The sequence below is a fragment of the Aristolochia californica genome, unplaced genomic scaffold (assembly GCF_029961685.1).
Source record: "Aristolochia californica isolate CCGP_79_NKW_82.1479 unplaced genomic scaffold, dmAriCali1.0.hap1 SCAF_7, whole genome shotgun sequence".
In the NCBI taxonomy this organism is placed as follows: domain Eukaryota; kingdom Viridiplantae; phylum Streptophyta; class Magnoliopsida; order Piperales; family Aristolochiaceae; genus Aristolochia; species Aristolochia californica.
Window position 1 is genome coordinate 33,948,352 of NW_027182268.1, and position 25,622 is coordinate 33,973,973.

At 35.7% G+C, this 25,622-nt stretch overlaps 1 protein-coding gene across 2 annotated transcripts in view; it reads left to right on the forward strand.

The window, feature by feature from the left end:
• Positions 1 to 7,169: 7,169 nt before the first annotated feature.
• LOC137936664 (protein NUCLEOLAR FACTOR 1-like) overlaps positions 7,170 to 25,622 on the forward strand; it is a 47,985-nt gene continuing 29,532 nt past the window's right edge. Inside the window, exons 1-8 of one of the 2 annotated variants that reach the window (XM_068781480.1) lie at positions 7,170 to 7,334; positions 8,467 to 8,600; positions 9,016 to 9,132; positions 9,259 to 9,366; positions 10,924 to 11,056; positions 11,209 to 11,309; positions 21,009 to 21,162; positions 24,129 to 24,273. In XM_068781480.1, the coding sequence (XP_068637581.1) occupies positions 9,108 to 9,132; positions 9,259 to 9,366; positions 10,924 to 11,056; positions 11,209 to 11,309; positions 21,009 to 21,162; positions 24,129 to 24,273 (666 nt within the window). In that variant the 5' untranslated portion in view covers positions 7,170 to 7,334; positions 8,467 to 8,600; positions 9,016 to 9,107. The remainder of the gene's footprint in view (positions 7,335 to 8,466; positions 8,601 to 9,015; positions 9,133 to 9,258; positions 9,367 to 10,923; positions 11,057 to 11,208; positions 11,310 to 21,008; positions 21,163 to 24,128; positions 24,274 to 25,622) is intronic. The other variant, XM_068781479.1, reaches the window with a different exon arrangement.

A 25,622-nucleotide genomic window follows, 5' to 3' on the forward strand; every position in this document is an offset into this window, starting at 1 on the left:
TGTGACTATAAAAAACTAGATTCATAGATATTGGGATTGTTGACTTGTTGACATACCAAATTGTAATACATCTGTCTCTCTTCTAATGGAGTTCTGCCAGTATCTAGTTCAACCGTACTACTTGTGTGGTACAATACGAGTCTATTAGAAAATAAAACAACCATTAACTTGATTGCACTAGTTGCTTTCAGGAAATATCAAGTTGACTCCATTGTAGAGGCACGAGTGTCTCCCACCAAATTATCAAGTCGAGTCATATATCATTTAGTGGACTCAATCTGGCAAGGAAGTCATTATCTTATATTATTATTAAAATATTATATTATTTATTTATTATATTCATTATTGTTATTATTATATTAAATTAATGATTTAAGAATGATAATTAAAATATTGTAAAAAGTAAGAATTTGATCAAATATCTAGATATTATAAACGTATAAATTTTTCTTTAAGTGTTTTATTTTTTTATATTTAATTAGTGCACTAGTTAATTTTAACTTGTAATTCTAGTATTAATTTATACTAAACAGTAATATATCTTAATTTATTAATAAAATATATTATTTAATTAATTATTATGTTGATATATTTTAATATTATAATAAATCACTTATTATAAAAATAACCATGTTTGTTTAGGTTTATTATGTGTTAAGATATATGATCTATTTAGGTATATTACAAAAAATAACTCATTTTCGTGTTTACACTATATTTTTTATTTTGGGCAATAACACAAGAAAGTGTGTTCCAATATACTTTACATCGAGCACACCGATACGAAAAAGTGATTTACTTTCCATGTTACTTTCATTAGGACACTAAACTGACTATGTTGTGTCTTGTTGAACCTAACTAGTTCACAATTTTTTGCCAACCCTCCATTCCACAAAGCACAATCACATGGTGATTCGATTACAAACCTTACCGAGAGATGAATCGAGTTGATCGTCATGCTCTATCAGGGGGGGTTAGTCTACAATGAAGTGGAATGAATTCCCCCCGCATTACCTAGTTCATCCCGCGTATGGCTAGTGCAAAAAGAAATAAATTGAAGTGAGATTACATCACTTCATTCTCTAAGGCAAAAATCGTGGAAAGCTTATTCAACCCGATTTTCGGAATCAACCATTTGAATCACGCGATGCGTTGCTTCTTCCACCCCCCCCCCCCCCCTGAAAGGAAAAAATTATCCTCATTTGCCTTTCTCCTCTCCCTCTCCCTCGGTCTTCGTCTCCCGACGAATTTTTTCGCCACATCTTCTTCCTTTTCTTCCTCTCATCTTCACTTCCTTTGTTCTCTCTGCTTTCTCTCGTCATCTCTCGTTTTCGCTCTCATCAGTTTTCTCTCATCATTGCTCGATTTTTTTCGCCCCGTCTTCTTCTCTTTTTGTGTCTCTCTCGGCCTCACTCTTCCTTCTCCCTCTCTCGTCTCCCTCTCTCTTATCTCTCTCTTCTCTCTATCGGCCTCCCTCTACCTTCTCGTTCTCGCTCTTCTCTTTCCTTTCTCCCTCCCTCCCCCGATTTCTTTCGATTTAAACTATTTTGGTTTCAATATCCTAGATTTTCTTTGATTTTTGACATTTGGGCGTCGATTTCTTCGATTGGGCTTAGATTTCCCCATTCGACGGTGGTTTTTCCCAAATTTCAGAAGGTAAGCCGAAACCCTAATTTTTTTTCAACTAATTTAGTGGGATTTAGGGTTAGGGTTTAATTTTGTCTTGATAGGGTTTAATTTCGGGATTAGAGTTGAGGTTTGGGACTTTTAGGGTTTTAAGGTATAGAGTTTACTCTTTACCTAAGCCCTTGAGGGTTTATGTTTTTTTTTTAAAAATAGGGTTCTCGATTTTTGGGGTGATAGTGTTTTAAGGGCTTAGGGTTTAGTGTTTGGGGCTTTTAGGGTATAGGGTTTATGGTTTGGGGCTTTAGGAGTTTTAAGGTCTAGGGTTTAGGGTTTAAGGTTTTGGTCTAGGGGTTTGGGGCTTTTAGGGTGTTAAGGTCTAGGGTTTAGGGTTTGGGGCTTTTAGGGGTTGTAAGTTTTAGGGTTAAGGCTTTAGGGGTTTGGGGCTTGTAGGGGTTTTAAGGTCTAGGGTTTAGGGTTTGGGGCTTTTAGGGGTTGTAAGGTTTTGGGTTTTGGGTTTTGGGTTTAGGGTTTGGGGCTTTTAGCAGTTGAAATGTTTTAGAATGTTGTTGAATTTGTTTGAAGTGTTATGGAATGCTCTTGTCATGTGGTGAGGAAATTTTGGTGTTATAAATATCCACCACATGGTACTATATTTTTTGTTGGTTGTCTGATAATTTTTTTTTTCCATGAGGACCTTCTCGGATTTAGTTTATAAATGGTTGAAAGAAGACAACAAACTCCTCGATCATATGATATTTGGACCTTCGATATGATAGTAAAATGCTCGATCTCTTGGTTGAGCAAGTCAATATGGGGAACAGGATGCCCAATGGGGTTTGGAAGCATGAGGTGTATTTGGACTGTGTCAATAGGTTCAATGAAGATGCAGCTAATAAAAAAACTGTTGAACAGCTCAAGAATCAAACAAGATCATGGAAGAAAACTTACCAAGAAGTAACGAGTTGTCACAACACTAGTGGGTTCGGCTGGGATGCAACCACACACATCGAGTTGCTGCATGTTATTCTCTATGGCAAGACTATATCAAGGTCAATAAATTATGATGCACTGTAAAACATTTTGTATATTTTTCGTATTACTAAACTCTATTCCAAGTTGTCTAAATGATGTTTTATTCTTGTAGGAGCATAAAGAAGCTGAAAAGTATAGACAACAATATAACAAATTGGCTTTAGTAGTGGGAAACTCAATAGCCATGGGGACAGTAAGTCAAAGTCACAAAGAAATGTGCAATGATGTCGAGCGTGAGGAAAAAAATTCACCCTTGGACATGATCGAGGATGTCGATTTAGGTAGAGATACTCCTTCGCCATTCTTTACAGAAAATGAGTCGGCACCTGATCAGTCTCTAAGTGCCAACCCGTCAACTTCAAATCGTCTTAGAAAGCGACCACAAATGTCCACTGATGACAACTTCCTTGATTCAATGAAAGAAATTGTTGTGGTATTGTGTGATGCTATAAAATCGGATGATGATCAAGTTGACGAAAAGAAATGGATTGACGCCCTATCGGAAATCCCGAACATTCCAATACAGTGGAAATTTTGTGCTCCTGAATGGTTGGATACGAAAATTAAGAGGAACATGTTTATGAATATGACAGTGGAAGAGCGACTCCAATGGCTTAAATATTGTTCTAGTGAAATATAGTAAAGAGTTTTAAGTACACTATCTACTTTGGGATGATTGTTTTGAATTTTAAATATGTTTTTTAATTATGACATTATGAGACTTATCATTAATAGATTATGAATGCCAATATGGATAAGATTTGGGTTTTCATTATAACTTATTTTCTTATTGTGTTGATGAATATTGTGGATGTGTGATTGGATATGGTTGTATATAGGTCTTATTGAAAATAGGTTATAATTGAAGATAAGGGTATGTTTTTGTGTTTATGATATTTAGGAAGAAACATGAATTATTTTTATAGTCGTCATTATGATTGTGGTGATTGTTGTTGCAAATTTCCATGGATATTATGAAAGACAAAAAAAAAGGATTGTAAGTATGATAGCATTCACATGTCTTATGTACATTATGGGAAAGTACTATCTCAGCTATAGGTATAGACGTGCACTACGTCCTCGTGGGATTGGTGGTCCGATTTATTTGCAAAAGGCATTAGCGAAAACACCTGTTAAATTTCAAAAAGTTTACAGGATGAATCTAATTGTGTTTCAGAAAATAGAAGAGATATTTTACGGTAAAAGGATTTTTATCACCCACAAAGACCATCTCAGTGGAAGAACAATTTACATATTTTCTCCTAACTGTTGGTCAAGGACAAACGTATAATATCACAACAGAGATCTTTGATAGATCAAACTGGACCATAAGTAGGTATTTTAATAAGGTGTTGAATGCTATTATCAAACTTCAGCCTGATTACATCAAACGACTTTCAGAACGGACTCACTAGAAGGTTTTAAACAATTGAATGTTTTATCCTTATTTTAAGGTAACATCGCTTGGCATCTAATGAACAATTTTAGATTAATATCTAGAGTTGCTTTGTATTAATTGAAATGATATAATTAGGATTGTATTGGGGCTATTGATGGAACTCATATCAAAGCAAACATCCCACTTGAAAAACAACAAAGGTTCTGGAACAGAAAGGGCTATCTCTCACAAAATGTGATGGTAGCATGTACATTTGATATGCAATTCACTTATGTACTTGTTGGATTGGAGGGAGTAGCAGCTGATTCCCGTGTATTGAATGACGCATTGACTCGCCGAAATAGAATCTGTGTACATGAAGGTAAATAATATATTTTTATGTAGTAATTTTGTTCTATTTTATCTTCAATTATCTTATGTGGAAAATATTTTGTACTGTAGGTAAATATTATCTAGTCGATGCTGGTTATGCAAATATGCCAGGATTTTTGGCTCCATATTGAGGAACTCGTTATCATCTACAAGAATTTGGAGACAACCTTCCTAGAAATGATAAAGAGCTATTCAACTGAAGGCACTCATATTTAAGGAATACCATTGAACGGACTTTTAGTGCTATAAAAGCTCAATTCCAAATGTTGAAAGGCGCACCTCCATTTTCTTATAAGATCCAGATAAAAATTGTAATAGCTTATTGCATATTACACAATTATATACGTAAAGAGGATTACAATGATATGTTTGAATTGGAAGATGATGATTCGGATGATGAGTTTGGTGGAGGAGGTGATGAGGTCCGATTAGCAGGTGAAAATTTGAATGAAGATAGCGATGATCTTGGGGATGAAGGCAACCTATCAACAACTATGCGGAGGCGTCGTGCATTAGAATCTACTAGAGTTGCACAATTTCGAGATGCCATAGCGACTAGCATGTGGAGTGATTATTAGTGGTTATACTTTATTGCTTTTGAACATGTATGTTGTCGTTCGTATGTACTAAACTAGTAAGTTGATGATGTTAAACGCACGAAGATGGTCTTAAAAATAATTTACGTTAATTATATTCGTTTTTGTTATTTTATACCTTTTTTCACGTGTTTAAAATTTATTCTATTCACACGTAATAAGTATATTAATTTATAATAAACTTTAATCATTACTTGGTTTAATTATACAATTGCTATAATTAATAAAACAAATGGTTTTACATTTTGTGTTAATATTTCATTAATTATTAATACTTAAAAATAATTAATTGGTTTAATTATCCAATTAATTAAACCATTAGTTTTTCATTTTGTGTAAATATATTATTAATTAATAATATGTAAAATATATATTATATTATTGATAAATTAATATATTTATTTATTTATTATGTATTTTTATTTTGTATTAAAATAGTGAGTTTTAATTTTAAACTATATTTAAACTATATCTTATGTTATTAAAAAATAATTTATTTTTTTATTATATTCACTTATGTAATTTTTAACTTTTTTATTTATTTTAAATAATTTATTCTAGTCACACGTAATTAGTATATTAATTTATAATAAATTGTAATCATTAATTGGTTTAATTATCCAATTGCTATAATGAATTAAACCATTAGGTTTATTTATTATATTCTCTTATGTTATTTTAAAATTTTTTTATTAGTTTTGTATAATTTATTCTAGTCACACGTAATTAGTATATTAATTTATAATAAATGTTAATCATTAATTGGTTTAATTATCCAATTTATATAACTAATTAAACCATTAGTTTTATTTATTATATTCTCTTATGTTATTTTTAATTTTTAATTAATTTTATATAATTTATTCTTGTCACACGTAATTATTAAATTAATTTATAATAAACTTTAATTATTTATTATATTCTCTTATGTTATTTTTTTAATTTTTTATTAATTTTGTATAATTTATTCTTGTCACATGTAATTAGAATATTGATTTATAATAAAATGTTATCATTAATTGGTTTAATTATCCAATGAACTTATAATTAATTAAACCATTAGGTTTATTCATTATATTCTCTTATGTTATTTTTTAATTTTGTATAATTTATAATAAGCTGTAATCATTAATTGGTTTAATTATGCAATTTCTATAATTAATTAAACAATTTGGTTTATTTATTATATTCCCTTATGTTATTTTTTAATTTTTATTAATTTTATATAATTTATTCTAGTTACATGTAATTTGTATATTAATTTATAATGAATTGTAATCATTAATTGGTTAATTATCCAATTTCAATAATTAATTAAACCATTAGGTTTATTTATTATATTCCCTTATGTTATTTTTTAATTTTTTATTAATTTTATACAATTTATTCATGTCACACGTAATTATTGTTTTAATTTATAATAAACTATAATCATTAATTGGTTTAATTATCCAATTGTTATAACTAATTAAACCATTAGGTTTATTTATTATATTCCCTTATGTTATTTTTTAATTTTTTTATTAATTTTATATAATTTATTCTAGTCACACGTAATTAGTATATTAATTTATAATAAATTGAAATCATTAATTGGTTAAATATCCAATTTTTATAATTAATTAAACCATTTGGTTTATTTATTATATTCCCTTATGTTATTTTTAATTTTTTATTAATTTTATATAATTTATTCATGTCACTTGTAATTATTGTTTTAATTTATAATAAAATATAATAATTAATTGGTTTAATTATCCAGTTGTTATAATTAATTAAACCATTAAGTTTATTTATTATATTCTCTTATGTTATTTTTTAATTTTTTTATTAATTTTATATAGTTTATTATTGTCTCACATAATTATTATTTTAATTTATAATAAACTATAATCATAAAAAGTTACTCATTCTCTTCTTTATTTAAAAAAGGACACTAGAATCTATTTTCCAACCAATTCAACTGGCCTAGACTAACATAGATACAGATCATAGAAAACCATAGATAAGTAGAGAATGGCTATTATTTCTTATTTTCTCTAGTTATTTTTTAACGCACAAGGCATCCTTATTTTTCGGGCATGAATGAAGATAGAAACTTCTAGTCAGGCTTAAATAAAAATCCTAGTTAGAATAAAAATTAACCTCATAATTAGACTAAAGCACGAAAAGAAGAGGAGGCGACGGGGCAGAAGAGAGAAAGCGAGAGAGAGAGAGAAAGGAAGAGGAGGCGACGAGGCAGAAGAGAGAAAGCGAAAGAGAGAGAAAGGAAGAGGAGGTGACGAGGAAGAAGAAAAGAGGAGGAAGAAGTAAGTTCGAATCCGAAGTCACCGCTTTCGTTTTATCGTTGATTTTATACTTCCGTATCGTTTTCTTCTTCTCTTAGTTCGTTTTAGAGAAAAATAATTGATTTTTTTGTTCGAATGAGGTGTTTTGTGAAAAAGTGACAATTCTTCTAAAGATTGCGAACGGAGCTTCCAAGCAAGAGGAGAACAATGGTGTGGTTGTGCAGAAGCCCCATTAGCCCTTTATAGTTGGAAGTAACAGAAAAGAATTTTTTTTTTTTTTTGTTAGAAAGGTGAATTTTATTCCAAAGCCGAAAGGCTAGAGAACAAAAGGGAGGTGGCCCAGGTACAATAAGGGATTGCAGGGACCCAAATCCTTGCTTAGCAAGAGAAGAGACAGAAGAGATGCTTCTAGGAAATCTTTGACATTTCGACTTGTCTTTAGCATGCACTGATGATATAAATATGCTCTCAGCAACAAGGGCACTAGTGGTCAGTGCTATAGTGTAGTTTGCAGTCTGAATGTCCAGGCAGGATATTAGATTGTTGTCCCATAGGATGAGAATTCCACCAGCCGAGCCCTTAGCGTCAACAGAAGTCTATTCTGGATTTTTCTTGTGGCTCAGGTCTTTAATTAGTTCCTTTGAAAGAGATTTCAGCCTTAATTCTTGGGTTTAATAAGCTGTCCTTTCCCCCAACCTATTTTGATCTCCTTTGAAAAATGTTTGTTGCAAGCTTTTACATCTAATTTCACATTTTATTCTTTGATGTTCTGCACATCAAAGGGTAAGTGCCATTGGATGGAGATGAAATCAGGAAAATAAAATTTTTAACTTCTTATTGCATGAATTAAAGCTTAGGTAGTTGTCAAGTTCAACAATTTTACGTAGTTGAATGTATTCCAATTTGTTGACATAGTTGAATGTGTTCCAATTTATTGACAATTTTTTTTTGAAATGATGCTGAGTTTATTAACATTCTTGTTTTGTCTTTTTCGTCTGAAGCCTTTATATATGCATTGTTTCTTTCTTTTGTTCCGATGTATTAGCCGATATGTTACCGGCTTCCTTGTAAGATTTTTACCCCCCTCATCTTTTCTCTTAATACATTTCTCATTATTCTAAAACAAAATAATTCCAATTTATGGACATTTCAGGATAATGTACTAGACTGGGTCAGTCATTTGTATCAAAGTTTCTATTGCAAAGATGAAGAAATAAACACTGTTGCTGGGAAAGATTGTTATGTGTCTCCTCTCTTTTACCTAACTTTCTGGTGGTGGGATATGTGGTAATCTTTACTATGAGAGTTAGCGTGTTGTTACTTTAGAGTAGTTTCATACTGTTGCAAGTTTGTGAAGAGAACTGATTGCATGATTTTATGAATAGGTGGTATGTTCACTCTCCCTCAAAGTCTAAAATACCGTCACACTTATAAATTTCAAATGGTTCTTGAAGCTTACCAAAACTGGAAACATCTTTAAATGTAAAAATCTACTTAACCTTTAATAAAAAAAATCCAATTAATCTTCTTTTATTGTTGGCTTTTGAGTAATTGACGTTCAAGGCCCCTACTTATTTTGTGAGGTGAGGCCATTTTAAAGTTAACTATTTTTAGGCCTTTTTATAAAATTTGGCCTTTAAGGAAGGAGGTAGTACACTCCCGATTGATGATTTCATATCTTGATTAGTTCTTTGCTCTGCAGCTTAACAACTGGAAAGGTGTGTGCTCTGACGAGATACCTTGTGGAACCTGGAAGCAAGTGTACTTATAGTTCACATCTTGCTGTAGGAGCCCATGGGGACATTCCTTAAACGAAAAGGTGACTAAGTGACAAATTTTTTTCCTTCAACTTTTTAGTATACCTTGTATATTTTACTGGTTTCTCACTTCTTTGAAGTGTATGAAAAGTTAGACATTTTCTGAAGTTTCTTGTTTCTTTAAGCAGCTTTGAAGAGGCCCCATAACCTTGATAAAATTGATCGCAGTCAACATCTAAAGAGGGTACGCAATGCAACAAATAAGAGAGACAAGAGCTCATCAACAAGTTCTTCAGGTATAGAGGGAGAAGTTGAAAGGTGTTTGTTTGTTGAACTGGTTGAAATTGCTCTAGGGCTGGTTCTAATCTAATTGAAAGAGAAACAATAGACTTGTGGAAGATTCTTTTTCCATGTTGGATTAAGACGGATAACTTTGTTAGGAAATCTTGTTAAAAATACTCTGGTTATGTGGACTGACTCAGATTTTGATCCTCGGACGTTTTGATTTTTTTTCCTGTTTAACCGTACCTTGTAGGACAGCCATATGATATTGAGAAAGATATCCACCATAATTGAGCTATCTGCCATTGTCCATTTGCAATGTGCCAAGGAAATCATCCAGAAGGATGTTTATGTTTGTAGCTTATTTCCAAAAAAAAAAAAGTTTGTAGCTTAGTTGTTTGATGAAAACTGAAACCCTCTTCTTTTATGAAACTTCCCAAGTTTATTTAAAATTATTATTTAATCGTAAATTTGTCTAATTATCATCAACCATCACTAAAAAGACTTGATTCAACTGTGTCAGGTAGTACATGAGTCCTGTTGCTCCATTCCTATATATGACCGGAAGACCCTCATCCCCTGAACAAAAGTAGAGATAAAGGTGGTTCACTCATAAGTAGAGATAGCAGGACATGTGGTGATATTTGACAAAAGTCCATTGTCAATCCCACATAACCTCTTTATTTACTGGCTTAGAACCAGCAGTTAAATAAAGTTGAGTTATTGCATATTCTGCTACTATTATATACATTATTATTTTTTATAAAAACTTGACAAACTCAGACAATTTTGTTGGATGTCCACAGGATACATAAGCATATTTTAGTGAAGCTTGACTCAACAAATTCGACCCAACATAGGAAAAGTTTTTCCTCATAATAAACATTTCCAGATTTATTCACTTGTGTTTGAGCAGTTGGATTCTTTGGATTTTTTCATTTATTATTATTTTGAAAATGATTTTTTAGTAGGTAATTAGATTCTTCTTAGAGAAAAAGAATGTCAGAGAGAACAGTTACCAATAGGAAAACAAGATGCTGTGGTGCATAACTCCATTGCAAGAGCATCAAAATTTTCGATGTAAATCAGTACAAAAAAACAGTGATTACTTTATTTTGTTAAAAAATTGCTCACTGGAAACTGTGAGGTGAGAATGATCTTCTCTTGTTTGGGGCTGTTCCACTTTTGTGACTCTATTTGGCTGAGCCGATTTTTCTGGTCTAAAGATTGAGGTTATTTGAGAGATTTTTGGTCTTGTTGAACTTGATGGAGAGTAAGCATGGTTGTTCTGTTTAACCCACAGTGCTCAAGCGACCGCTCTAAAATTGCCAGTTCCCTTGTTTGGTAGAAACATGAACTGCAATGAGCTGGTCTTAGTTGCTGATTGTTTAGCCATGCAAGAAGTTGGCTGCTCAACATATTTTGTAGGCAATCTTATGTAGGTGTTTCCTTGTGTTTGCTATATACTGCTTAGTGCACTGCCTTTTTTTTCCTGTGCAGATGGCTACTATAGGCTTGTGTTTACTCATCCCTTCTTCTCATTCAATAAAAATATTGTGAATGGTTTACAGGTCGATCATATGAGAGATCTTCAGAAAGTGACATTTCTGAGGAGCTTGAGGTTTATAAAGAATCTTCGATGTATGACAACTTGTTATCGGTTCTTGGACATTGTTGTGAATCTTTACCAGAACTTTATGAGACGTAAGCACATTATTTCTTTTTAGACTGACATTTCTTGAAAGTTTGGGATTTGATATGAGTGATCGTCACCATCTCCAACTCACAAATTATGGTCCCTGCACTTCTAAATATTTCTATGTTTCTTGGTAAATTCTTGGCCAATACTTTTACAGGCAAAGAGATCGATTGGAAGGTGAAGGCGGTAGTGCAGAATCTTCTAGGCTGTCAGAGGGGGAGAGTGATGGAAATTCTGTAGAAGTGAGTGGAGATCAAGGTAACTTATGTTTTTGCTGTTCTGCTACCTTGTGAAGATTGTCTTAGCCTATTTTCTTAATGTAATTTTTATTTTTTATATCTAATGTTTGTTTCATTCTCTCTTGTCTTTTAAGGATTTTTTGGTATAGTGATAGACCTGATTACATTTGAGCTTTTACTTGTTTTTCAGTTTGCACTTCTACACCTGTTTCTTCTTAGACTTGATGCTTAACCATGCAACAGTTTGTTCTTAGATTTGATGCTTAACCAGAAGTGTTTGTGTAAAATTCAACTTGGAAGTTAGGAACTAATCTAGGCAATAACTTATAGCTGATTGTTCTCCAACTTTTTCTCAACTTTATCTCTCTTCCCTTTCTTTCTGTTTCTGATTCTCATTTTTCTTGTCAATCTCTCAAACTTCTTCGCTTTTCTTTTCGGAAATTACTTCTCTTTTTCTTTTTCTCCTTTTATTTTTTTAACATTACTAAAACGGAGATCATATTAAAAAGCTCCTAGGTGAGAAGAAAGTATACTTTGATGGTTCATCGATCAAAAACAATGAGGAGCAAAAAGTGCTAAATACAAAGACCATAAATCGTGTGGAAGAGCATTGTCCCCATCAAGATGTTGACGGGTTGCTTGGCTTTTGGACAAGGAATCAGCTAAAGCTGTTGGTGTTTCTTTGTGGATTTTTTCGTGTCCCTTTGTGTTATTTTGAAATGATACGTATAAAGTATTAAAAGAAGAGGGTAGTACAAAACAAACCTAGGAAAGAGGGCCTTCCTCCACAACAAGGTGTTGGAGTGAAATGCCTACCTTAGCCTGAATGTTTGCCAAATGATTGGTAAAACGAGGAATGTGCTTCCAAATATACTTCAAATGGGAAATTAAATTACAAAATTTTGAGTACATGTCGAAGTGACGCCATGGAGGTCTGTTGGATTTTGCACACCAGTTAATGACAATCTTTGAGTCTCCTTCGATGCTGAGTGGGCCCATGAGCCGGCTAAAGAAAACTTGAATTCCGTTCAATAAGCCTGAGAGTTCTGCTGTTGTAGAGTCGGAGATACCAAGTGGGCCCATGAAGGAGAAGAGGAGATGACCGTTTGCATCATGGATAACTCCTCCATATCCCGCAGGACCAGGGCAACCAAGAGCGCTTCCATCGAAGTTAAGCTTGAAGTGGCCCGATGGTGGGGGGCCCCAGATAGCCATGATCGAGGGGCAACAAGGCTGAGACAGCCCAACAACCAGCTGCCAATTTCCTCTAAAGTTTGAGTTGCTGAAGTTTCTGAATTTTTTTCGGTTTAGAAGCCAGATAGTTACTTTGGCCCGTAATGCTAGCAATCAGAATTTCAATGCGGGAAGATTTGAATTTGAATTTCGTCCTATTTCTTTCTTTCCATAGTCTCCTTGGGATATGCCCAATGCAGCACGAGAAAATCATCTTTCCTAGCTTTGGGAGGCTAGTGTCAATGAGTGAGAGAATAGTGGATGACAGATTTGATGCAGCGCTTTGTTGATTCTTTTTTCTCTTATATAAGCGCAATTGCCTGTTAATACTTCGTCAATGCATCAAAGCAGTGATCATGGTTTTTAATCTTTTTATGAAATTTTTTCTCAAATTGACTGACCATGGTCAAGATCAAGGTACATTCTCTTTTAGAGGCTGTTCTGATACTTCTTTTGTTTCTAGAGTCTTCTACTGTATACTTTTGGTGTAATTTTCCTTGGATATGATTGGTTGATAAGATACATCTTTTTTCTTTCTCCTTTGATGCGTCCCATTTTTACAACCTTGAGGTAGAATAGTTGATACATCAAATCCTTTCCCCCAAAAAAATCCTGATATATGCCAACAGAAAATTGGAACACAAATTGAAACTTTGTTTTAATCGAGTTCCTGGACCTCCTTTTAAACTGACAGTGAACAAAAAGATATTTTGCATTTTGTCTCCAAAGTTGCATGTAGTTTGTGTTGGAAAACTCTTCTAAGCAACAATTGACTGTTAGGGTCTTACATTATAGGTAGAGCTAAGACTGTTTTGTTTTGTTTTGATTAACTTTATTTACTCGTTTATTTTTGGATATAATTATATTTCGTTCAAGAGAAAAACTGCAAGATATTACAAAAGCAGTCCCAAAGCTGAAGTAGAACAAGCAAACCATGAAGAATTTCTAGGATGACAACTGATCACAATAAGAAGTTGACAGTGAGGAACTCTACATCAAAGAATCATCAAACTTGTTTAGGGCTTATGCTTCAAAATCGGGGATGGATAGCTGAAGGCTAACAATATAACTTGCTAAACGCAGTAGAAGAAAACAACAGTAAGGTCACCCAACAGAGAGCATTTCCGACATGATGGCTATTATTGGGATTCTAGATTCATAACTGCTTCATAGAAATCATAAGCTGTCATAAGGTTTCTCATCATGTTCTGCTCTTCCTTTTTGGAGATTTAAGCTTCAATTCAAATTAGTTAGGAATGAGGGAGTGATGGCTAGAGTGATCTGTTCTAGCAAACGTGGGACCTCCATCAAGTCCTTCAAAGATTGGAGCTAGGCATTGGAACTGGGCGATTGATAGTGGTAGAGCAATCGATTGAAGGTGATGATCAAGATGAATGGACAAAACACGCAAGTGTTTTTCCAGGTGTAATTAGTTCTCCTTAAAAGCAAGGTGCTGCAAGGAGGATCAGTGATGCTACTACATCCTCAAGGAGATCGGAAGGGAGATGATGCAGCGCAACAACATTCGAGGAGCAAGAGGAGTTCAGGATTTGATTTAGTGGCTGAGCAAGGTGACCATAGATGGCAGGTTGTGTCTAGGAGGAGAAAATAGCAAAATCTTTATGGGAAAAGATTTTTTAAAGCTAGGAAGAAACAATTTCATTATGAAAGGATGATGCTGAAGGAGGAGGTGATTGGTATGGAGGAACAAAAGCTTCTGAAGGTATCTGTAACAAACGGTGACTAGCAATCTCTTGTTCGGACTCCTGCTACTATTGGGCATCTTTTAGTCACCTAGTTTGAGCTATTGTGATGGATGACAATGTTAGGAGGTCTGGATGGAACACTCTTAGTTCGTCATTTCTGCCTTTCACTACAAAGGGTGACCGGTCTGTAAGTTTACTCTTATTAGAGAATTCCCTCTGCTTGCTGGGATCTACATTTCACAATGCACTTTAGAGGGGTTTGGTTGGATAGTGTTTTATGAAGCTTGACGAGACTTCTTTCCAAATATGCATGATTGAGATTGTTGATATTGGTAAGTCCAATCATAACTTTGATGCGACAAACTGTTGGAAGTTGCCTCAAGAATCAAACCTGACAAAAGTCACTGTTTCTTTATCACTTCAAATCCTTGTAGATGGGAGGATGTTGCTACACAATTCGTTACTGACATTTGTGCTATGAAAATTGAAGAAAGATCATGAGTTTAGAGATTGGATTGCAAGTAATTGGTCCTTAGCATACCTTTCAAATCTCTCTTCTTAAGAGTTAATAGGTGGCTTATCAAGTTAACCAACTATGAAGATTGTATGAAAATCTTCAAATCATGGAATTCAGACTCTTGAATTCTATGTGATACAATCTCTAAGTGACAAGGCAACCCCAATCAAGACCTTTTAAGGTTTGGGTGAAGATTACAGGTCTACTTATCGAGCTCTGGGTAGAGGATGTTTTCCGTAAGATAGTTAAAAGCTTTGATGTATCGAATGGATGAAAATACATAGAAAGGTTGGCGCACGAATTTTTGCCAAAATATAGATTTCTTCCTAGAAGCACTTGTTGAACGATCTGATGCTGAATATCAAGTTAGGAGATGATACATTTGCATATCAATTCAGTTTGAACAAGGGCAGTTTTCTTCGTAGACAGCCAAACACGGAAGACGAGACCAAGACAACATGAAGACTCAGTCATAGAATCTTTCAATTCAGTAGGAATTAGGGCGAGTCATCCCTGCCTTCTTTGGCTCACCTTGTTACAAATAGTAATTTGGCACGCATTCAAAATTAAAAACCCGTTAACCTAGATCCTAGCTGAAATATTCCCGAGATACTAAATTTGGAAGAGGATCACTTATCTTTACATCCTGGCTTAGTTTACCAACAACCAAACATAAATGCCTCCATTAATATCTCACCAACCCCAACCACTATCCTTCCACAATTGCCAAAACATACCAAATCTGGAACCAAATCTCGAGACGTATCTTCTACTACTCAGCCCAAATCATTCAAAATTCATTCCTATCTCTGAGCCTGAAATTGCAAAAATTAACACCCCTATCGGCTATGCCATACGAACCCTTGAACACCCCTTTACTCCCACTGGTTCTTCTGCTATCCCAAAAACATACATCCAAAAAAAACCTTCTCAACCTCCACAATCTTTTTTTTTTTTTTTTTTTTTGAATGAAGATGTATAAGCTATAAAAAGAGTAAGGATTACAATACCTAGCTAATAAAACCACTTGAAATGTTCCAAATACTGCTGCTACTATTCTTGATCGAATAATGGAGCATCCACCTTGATACAGTGATGAATCCTCTTCCAGCAAGCCTTTCTCTCCTAAGAGCACCTCCATTTCTAAGGAATTGCAATTCAATGATTTATCAACTTCGAGTGCCCTTTAGTCATGCCCGAGGCTGATAGTTTTGGAGATCAACAAGGAGGACCTAGTAAAAGAAAGGAAGGAAGGAAGGAGGTTATTGGAAAAGGAAAGAAAAAAGTTACAGCAAAGTAGAAGAATTCTCTTCTGGAAGCAATTCAAAGTCAAAAAGATCTTTATGATGATGAAACGAGAATTCTGGAGTTTGCTGAGCAATTCTACTCTGTTATGAACAACCAAGGAGAGAATTTTGGAGTCCATATGAAAACACAAGGTTGAAAATGATTATAGCCTTGGAATATCCATGGAGTTGGTAGTCATAAGAAGCGAGTATCAATTCGCGACACTTTAAGAATTCAGAAAGCTCATGTTGTTATTTTAGAAGAAACCAAAATTCGATCCCTGCCTGACTCATTAGTACACGATCTTGTTTCTATCTCACAACTTGGCTGGATAGCTTGTGATGCAATTAGATCGGTAGGTGGTATCTTAGTTACTTAGGATAAAGTCTTTTTGGATTTACAAAATTGCAAGATAGGGGAATTCTCATTATCTATCAAATTTCTTTTTTGGGAAAGATATATTTATATAAACAAGAGAAATTACAAAAGAAGGAGCAGATCCCTGACAAACTTCTTAGTCAGGAGCCAAGAAGAAATATGTCCCACCACTCGGTTCGTAACACGATCAACTGTTTCACTTTTTCCATCAAACCTCCTTCAATTGCGTTCATTCCAAAGCCCTCACGGGATATTATCTATCAAATTTTTGGATAAAGAAGCTGGTACAAATTGGAATTTTGGAGGTGTTTCTAGTCCTTGCACTTATGGGCATTGTGCAGAAATTTGGGATGAGTTAACTTTAGCTGTGAAGGATTTGGATTGGGCCATGGATGTTAGGCTTGTGATTTTAATGTAATTCAATTCTGCAATGAGAAGTCAACCTCCGACTTCTTGTTTGATTGATTCAATGATGAACTTTTGTGATTTCATTGGCCCCAATGAGCTTGATGAGATTCTTGCATTAGGCAGAGTTTTTACATGGAGTAACAAGCCTATTTTGTTACTTGTGGTGCCAACAGACTTCTTGCAAATATTTCAAAAGTTCTCGTGGTATTCGACAAGGAGATTCAATTTCTTCTTTTCTTTTTAATATTGTTGCGGAAGGGACTTACAATTCTATTTTGTTTAGCTTGCAACTCAAGTTGGATTCCTCCCATCTTTGCTGATGGTCGTTTTGACACTCCTATCATTTATTTTGCTAATGTTACAATTATATTTGTAATGGCACACTGGATCAAATCTTATGCATCAAAGCTTTACTTCATATTTTTAAAATCATTTCATTGCAAAAGATAAATTGGCTAAAGTCTTCTCTATTTGGATTCAATTTGGATCAAGATGTTGTGGATAATTGCATCGCGTTTAAGCTGCTACATGTCCTCTTCCTAGCACATATTTAGGCTTGCACTATTCAAAGGAAGAATTGATAAACCAGTTTTTTTTTTTGAAATGATGCTGAATTTTATTAAGACAAGCTCAAGAGAGCAAATTACAAAGAGGGGAAGCCTTCCCAAACAATGAGAGATTGCAGGGAAGTTCTGAATTTTGCCAATTTATCAGCCAAAGAGTTGGCTGATCTAGGAATGAGATTCTAATTACAATGAATAATAGATAACATAATGTCAGCAATACAATCAGTGATAGGCCAGTGGCACCAAGGGGGGAGCTATCTTTTGAACACCAATTGATGACAATCTTTGAGTCTCCTTCAATAATTAGCTTGCCATGGAGACGTTCCTTGAAGATTCGGAGGCCAAATAGAAGAACACTTACTTCAGCAGTGTTTTAATTAGCAATGCCCATCGGCCTAGCGTAAGAAAGAATAGGGTTTCCATTGCTATCTCTGAAAACACCACTTGTTCTAGCAAGCACTGGACAACCAATAACACTACCATCAAAATTGAGTTTGATGCAGTCGCAAGGGGGAGGATCCCCATATAGCCATAACCGGAGTCTTGCAAGGGCCTGTCATATGAGCGATCAAACTCTAGTTTTCCTGAAGGGAAACACCTAGTAGAGTGGCAAACTCCTTCCTGGTATGTAACCAGTTTGTGATAAGGTCCACAACATGTGAAGCCGTATTTTTCGAGGTGTTAGCTTTGGAGTTGAATCTCCGGTTATTTCGCTCAAGCCATATGCACCATGGGACATGTGCAAGACATGCTAAAAGAATTAACTTGCCCAACCGAGGAAGGCAGATCCCCCTAACCATCTCATAGGTGCCGAAGGGGTCCTAATGTAGCCCCATTTGGAGCCCAATCTTATGAAAAATCTTCATCCAGACTTGCCAAGAAAATCCACAATGTAAGAGAACATGCTGGATTGTCTCATCGAACACACCACAAAGGGGACAAAAACGATCAGGGGCGGTGAAGCCTCTTCTATGAAGGTTGTCAGATGTGAGGATTTGTTCTCTGATGGCCGACCACATGAAAAATTTGATTTTACTTGGTGCTGAGAGCTTCCAAGCCAGGTTTGCCTTATGCTCATGCGTACTGTAGTCTTGCTTTTTGATATGAAAGTAGGTGGAAACAACAATGAATCGGCCATTAATGCTGGGCTTCCAAGTCAGTTTATCAACTGCATGCTCCCGGTTAAGTTTTCTCATCATTTAGTTCTTGGAGGAACAAGTGACTCCATGAATGATCCCTCCAAGAATCAACCACTAAGCAAGAGAGGTCCCTAACCTTCCTAGAGAGCCCCAGGAGGCCTTTGAGAGGGGGCGGGGGTTGCACCATTCATCTGACCAGAAGAGGAGGGTCCTTCCATTGCCCGTGTGAAAGGAAGTAACATCTCTGAATACTGGGATGAGCTTATAAATTGATTTCCATATCAGGGATGGGAGGCGAGTGACGCCATCCTCTCTCCACCCGGCACCTGAAAATTGAAGGTAGAATCTGACTCTATCTCTCCATAGGTTGTTATGCTTGATGTTTTTTTTTTTTTTTGATATGTCTGTTATGCTTGATTTTGAAGTTCCAAATCCATTTGAGCATAAGAGCTTTGTTCATTTCCTTTGTAGGCCGGATGCCTAATCCTCCCCTATTACGAGGCATGCAAATATCCTTCCAACTAACCAAATGATATCTGAAGGTATCTTCTGATCCTCTCCAGAGAAAGGCCGACAGATGGCGTCAATCTTGGAGCAAACGGGGGTCGAACAGTTTATGAATGATAGCAAATAGTTTGGCAGCCCTGCCAAACAAGACTTTAGGAGAGTGCGATGCCTCGTTGTAGATAGAAGCTTACCCCTCCATGTAGCTAGTCTCTTCTCAAATTTCTCAATGAGGGGGGGCCAGAGCGACGCCGAAGGCCGAGAGTAAAAAAGTGGGAGCCCTAGATATGTAGCTGGCAAATTTTCCAAGGAGCATCCCAAGTAGTCAGCCATACCTCGAAGCCTAGCTTGATTGATGTGGTAGCCTAGAAGAGTGGTTTTCTTCTAGTTTATGTTCTGACTAGAAGCCAATTCAAATAATCCCAAAATAGCTTGCAGTTTTCTGATTTGATCCATAGTACCAACCCCAAAACAAATAGTATCATCTGCAAACAAAGGCTTCTTTTGCCCACAACTCAATAGATAAACCATTGACCTTGAGGTAAATACCAAAAGGCCTTATCGGAGAAGAATCATGCCATTTAGAAAGTCCCTCGCATGGAATTGAGGATTCTGAATTCCTGAAGGATAAAATTTTCAGGTACTCCATGTTGGATAACTTGATAAGCCACCGCTTACCCCTAAAACATAGATTTTGAGTAAATATGATAAGCCCCAATGATGCAAAATTCAAAGGCTAATTTCCTGATCTTTCTTCAGTTTCCATCTCACAGTAGCTACAACAGAGTTGCGGAGATTTTTCAGGCCATTTGATAGCAAATGAGATGGGAGGATGGTGACATTAGATGGAGGAGTGTTTTGGTAGATTGTCTTGCACTTCATAGTGATTGAAGGTGCTTTTGTGATGGCGACATCTTACGTAACATTTGCTGTTTAATGTTGAGTGCTTTTAGGAAAGAAAAAGCTCAATGCATCACGGATACAGGGCTAGCTGAAGCCATCAATGATGACTTTTGGAATGTAGATTCGAGCTAGGACTCAAGTATCTTTAAAGTGTGTGATTTTGCAATCTGATCTGCCTTTCTATTGAAAAGATGGGAACACAAATTGGGAGTTGTCCTCCCATACTTCCTTGCTGCAAACAAGGTTATCGTCACTAGAGATAATAGCTTTGAATTGTGTATTGAATAAAGATCCCTCTATGTAAGGGATTCTAATGAAAGATTGTTTGTTGCCATTTATAATGGAAACCTTAAGATGCCTTTGGTCCTCTAAGCCAATCTCCTCCATCTTCAAAATTGATGGCTCATAGTGAAACCTCTTTTCTTTCCTTTGTGTTGTTCGTTTCCCTTCCGTCCTTCGTTTTCTTTCGACTCTCGCCTCTTCTGTTGTTGCCTTATTGGCTATTGCCTTTTTTGCTTTCGCCTACTCGGGTCTTGCCTCTTCCGTTCTCACCATAGATCAAGCAATTAATCCATCTCACATTAACGCCATTAGTTTTTTCCTGCATCCAAAGGCATGTCTTTAATTCTTCTTGAACTCAAACTTCTACAGATAGTTATCTTTGAGCAATGTAGGTTTCATAAGAATAGATTAGATTTTTTACAGAGAATGATATGAAGGGTTCTTTTCTTAATGCTAAACTCAAAGGTGGATATCCTGATTTGTGTTTTCATGGATACATTGCATGTTTTCTTGATGATTGATTGTAGGGTGCTTGGCTATCCTCTACAATTTGCAAAAATTTGACACATATTTCTTGGAATTTTCATCAGTAATTCAAAAAGGCATTGATGTCATTAGTTTCATCTTTTATTTATAATTATCATTATTTTCTTTGCAGAGGAGAAGTAGGAAGGGCATGGAATGGTCATCTTTGGTTTTTATTAATTTTTGCATGAGAGCATAGACTATACTTTTATGTTCAATTTGACTTCAGGAATTGTTTGCAATACTCATAATGGGCAAAAATTCATGTAGGAAATGAGGTGAGGAAGCTAATTGAACATGACCTAGATGGTCATGAGGGTGAGAGTGAGGAAGATAAAAGTGGTAATGATGACTCTACTGAGTATAGTGCTAGTGATTCTGGAGAAAATGACCAGTTTAATGCAGATGAATCAAGGATCACAAGGTGAATCATGCTCTCTTCTTTTGTAATTGGGATGTTTCTTTGCAATGTTTCTTACTGGTACTTACTTAGGGTAAATCTTGTTATTCGTTCTTGGGTGGGGTTGAACTGACATTCTTGTTTCTTGGGACGCCTTCCTGGAGATTCTTGATATTGCTTCTCACTTTTCTTGTATATGGTCTCTCATTCCATGATCCGTTAATTTGACAGTTGATGTGCTTGCCAAGCTGGGAACAACCCTCCAATCTTTTGTTGTTAGGGGTTTGCTTCCCTGATTTTGTATTGTTCTCTCTTTGTTAATATATATATCATTTTCAAAAAAAAAAAAAAAACAAAAAAAGTAACCATGTAATTGTTCCAAGTACCCTTTATATTTGGCACTTCTAAGCTGCTTTTTTTTTTTTTTATAAATAAAAAGTGACAATCTCTTTAAAAAGAGAATGAAGATACAAAAGTTACAAGATAAGTCCCAAAACAAACTAGCCAAACATCAATTGGCCTAGATCTAGAGAGAAAGAATTCCCCTCAACAAAATGATGAAGGAAAACTATATTCCTAGTTAAAGAATTTTATATGCAATTTGCACCATGCTCAAGATGTGACCATGAAGCATCTAAAGAAGTACAAAAGTGCCAAATCTCATAATAAAAATGTGGGTTGCTTTATTGATTAAATTCAATTTTTCCATGTGCTCTCAAATGTCGTTTTCGGGTTTTGTTGTCCAATTTTAAAGGGTCTTTGTTAACACAAGACAAAATTTATTTTCTCCTTTAAACTATAAGTGGAATCACATTCCACGATCTGCTAATCACCTAGCAGATTCTCAGGCCAAGGCGGGCATCTCTCTCCAACACTTTGTTATGGAGTTAGGCCCCCGACATTAGGTTTGTAATCTTCCTTCCTTGTTTTCAATATATGCACCATTATTCAAAAAAAAACACAAGACATAATTTTATGGCAAACAGCTTTTGTAGTAACTGTTTAGGCTCTTTGGAAAGAAAGGAACAATAGAACCTTTTATTGCAAGCACAAATATTTGGATGATAGAGAGGATTATTTATTGTGCACATATTTCAGTGTCTAAATTTTTGGGTCTTCGTCTTCTTTTAAGTTTTGTCCTAATATTTTCTAGAGAGACTAGCTGCTTCCCCTCTCTCTTTCTCACACACACACATTCTCATCCAGGGGGTGTATGAAATTAATTTTTGGTAAAGGAAATCCTAGCTTGGTTGGAGGTGGAGGTGTTGTTTGGGATTGTTAGGGGCATTATGATTAGTTTGAGGCTGAACTCTTGGTGCTTTTATGTTGTGCAAAGGTCCACAGTTAGAATTCTTGGGTCCCTTTGATGGTGATTCATCTGTGATAATTTCTTGGTTTCATTGTGGGAAGTATCCTCGTGGAGATTTCTTCACATACATGATGAGATGTGCAGTGCTGTCTGTATGTTGAGATTCAGTGGGTTCACACATTGTACAGTGCAAATTCACTGCTGATTCATTAGCTAGCATAGAGCTAGTCTTCTTGATCTTTTATGTGGTTGTATTTGCAGTGCTGGTTCATCTGCGAGGCATAGAACTAATCTTCTTGATCTTTGATGTGGCTGATACTTCCTTTTGATGTCTATTAACTGTTTTTAATTTTTCATGTAATTGTTGCATTTTTTTTATGTAGGATGTAAAAGCTTTTATAAAAGGGTGAGAGAAATATAATTGTTGCATTGAAAGAGATTTTCCGGCTTCCTCTTTGTACAAATTTTCTCTTCAATGAACTTCTCATTGTTGTTAAAAAAGGTTAATTGAATTCCATGGAGGCTTGATCTGAGGATAACCAATTAGTAACCACTACTGAATTTGCCTCCACCACTGAGGGAAAGAATAGTCTCAGTGGAAAATTTGCAAGCTCTGTAAAAGAGCATGGAACTTCACTTCTATGAAATATTAGTGCCCTAGAGGTACTGAGTAAACCTGAATAATCATATCTGTACTGTTACAAAAGACTCCTGCACCTCCCGCACCTCCAGCAGCTCCTGGATTTTCCATGAAATTCTTTAAAAAACAAGTTTAAGATAGCTTCACAGGAGATCAAGTGAGTATCAAGAGAACTCTAAAGCAAGTTTAGGTAGCGATATATATTCAATGATCTCTCTCTCTCTTTTTTTTTTTTTTTGTAATGATGCTGATATTCAATGATCTTAATACTGCACTTTGGATATGATGAAGGTGAAGAAACTTGCTAATCCAAAAATTATTTATGAATTACACATTCAGTAATTTTACCTTCAGAAGTAATTTTGTTATCAAAAGTTTTGCTATTCTGCTACTCCCTCAAAGCCTAGAGAACAACTGCAAAAACAACCTGCCATAAAAACTCTTAGAAAACTGTACGTTATTAATTTATGTAAGTCATCTGCATATTCTGGCAGAAGCTCTCTTCAGCAAACATGTCTCATTTTGGTTTCACAAACTCTTTCTACAAAATGAGGTATCTGCCGTTCATCTGGATAAATTGTTTTGATTGATTGAAAACAAATGTTAGAAGAGTGGGAAGAGGTAATTATGAGAATTTAAAGAAAAAAAAGTTGTAGTTGCTACAATCTCTAAGACTTCTCCCTCCATCATTGTCTCCTCTATTCGATCTGTTGTTTCTATTCGATCTATTATTTCTTATTTTGATCATTAGGTTAATTTTCTTTAAATCTCACCCCCTCTATGCATGCTGTCTCCAGCCTTCCTTAAGTTCTTGTAAATTCATTAATAAATTTGATGTAGTTTTACCAACAGGTGACCTATTGGATATATGTCTAGCATATCTGACCATCTTGGATTGCTCTCTAACGTCAGTCTCTTATATGTTAATTTGAAGGCAGTAGCTTTGAGGTTTCATATGGTTTCTCAACTTTAGTTGTATGCTCTCTTACATTATGCCCAGTTGTTTTATTACGTTTATTGTGTAACACTCTTTTCTTGCAGCTCCTTCCATGCTCATGTGGGTCGCATACTAACTGAAGCAGAGGTTCGTGATTTGACTGAAAGGAAGTGGAAGTTTGATTGGGAGATGCCTGCTGATAATGTGTCGACTGGGAAATGGGTTGGAACAGGAGAGTCTCTTTTTAAGGTAGAGACTGTTCTCTCTCACATTTGTTCAGCATTAAAATCTAAATTACATTTTTTTTCAGAGATATTAAAAGATAAAAAGCTACACTAGATTACAGAGGAGGCAAGGAGGAGCCCGAGACAATGAGAGATTGAAGGCTATTCCTTGCCCAGCAAAATGGTCAGCCTCAGAGTTGGCTGATTGGGTACATGAAACCATGCTATATCCAAAAACAGAAGAGGGGTCATAAATATCTTGTAGTGTCTGCCTATGCCTCCAAGGGGAGATAAGAGTCTGCTTCTCGTGGTCTTTGAAGACACCACCAATGCCAGCTGGGCCCAGGCAGCCAACAGCACTATCATAAAAGTTGAGCTTGATGATACCATGAGGGGGACGGTCCACTCAACTAGGATGATGGGCTGGGGAAACATTATTTAATTTTCTGTCGCTGTTCTCTTAACTTAGTTCTCTATCACGGAACTAATGTCCATGAAATTATAAATTTTTTGTCTTTCCCCGATCCTATTGGTTCCATTGCTGCTTGGTTGGGTACCTCTTGAGCAGATGTCTGCATTGAGACCCACAACTATGCTCTCACCCCCCCCCCCCCCCCCCCCCCCCCCCCTCCGCATCAGGTCATCAAGCTAAGTTTTGATTAAAGTGATAGGAATTAAAGTATTTAGAAACCATGAAGGGGTTATGAAGCATCCTTCTCTGGCGTCACTGGGCCTGCTGATTTGACTACTGCTGAAGTGATGGTGCTTAAGCAGAGACTCCTCATCTCCTTTGAGAATCTTGGAGGACAACTTTGGGTAGAGGGCGATTCTAAATCAATTGGATAGTGCTCGCGCCCCGTTGACTCTCTGTGGAGGCGATTGCGGACTTTCACGAGAGCCTTGACTTCCCCTCTTGTATCAATATTTCTTGGTTCTATTTTCCTCATTCAACAAACTCTATGGCCGACTCTTATGCTAAGAACTAGGGTGCCTTCCGATCCTTTTTGTTTAGGGCCCTTGCTTGCCTAGGTTGTAATCCATTTATTTGCTTGGCTTTTGCCTTTAATGAACTCACCTTTCTCAAAAAAAAAAAAGAGGAAGCAGTGATCAATGTCTTCCTCTTCATTGTTACAAAGGTCGCATTGCATGAGAGGTAGCTGGAATCCTCTCCTTCTCTGCTGGTCACATGAGAGAATTCTCCCTTACACACCTCAAGAATGCCTTGGTCTTTGGAGGACCAATGAGTCCCTAGGCCAAAGAAGATGGCATAGGAGTGCACTGATTCCTCCAACGAGAGCAGCTTAGGACGATGCCACAGTGAATTTACTAGAAGTGTTGGTACACCTGATTATGTCATCTAATCCTCTGCCATTG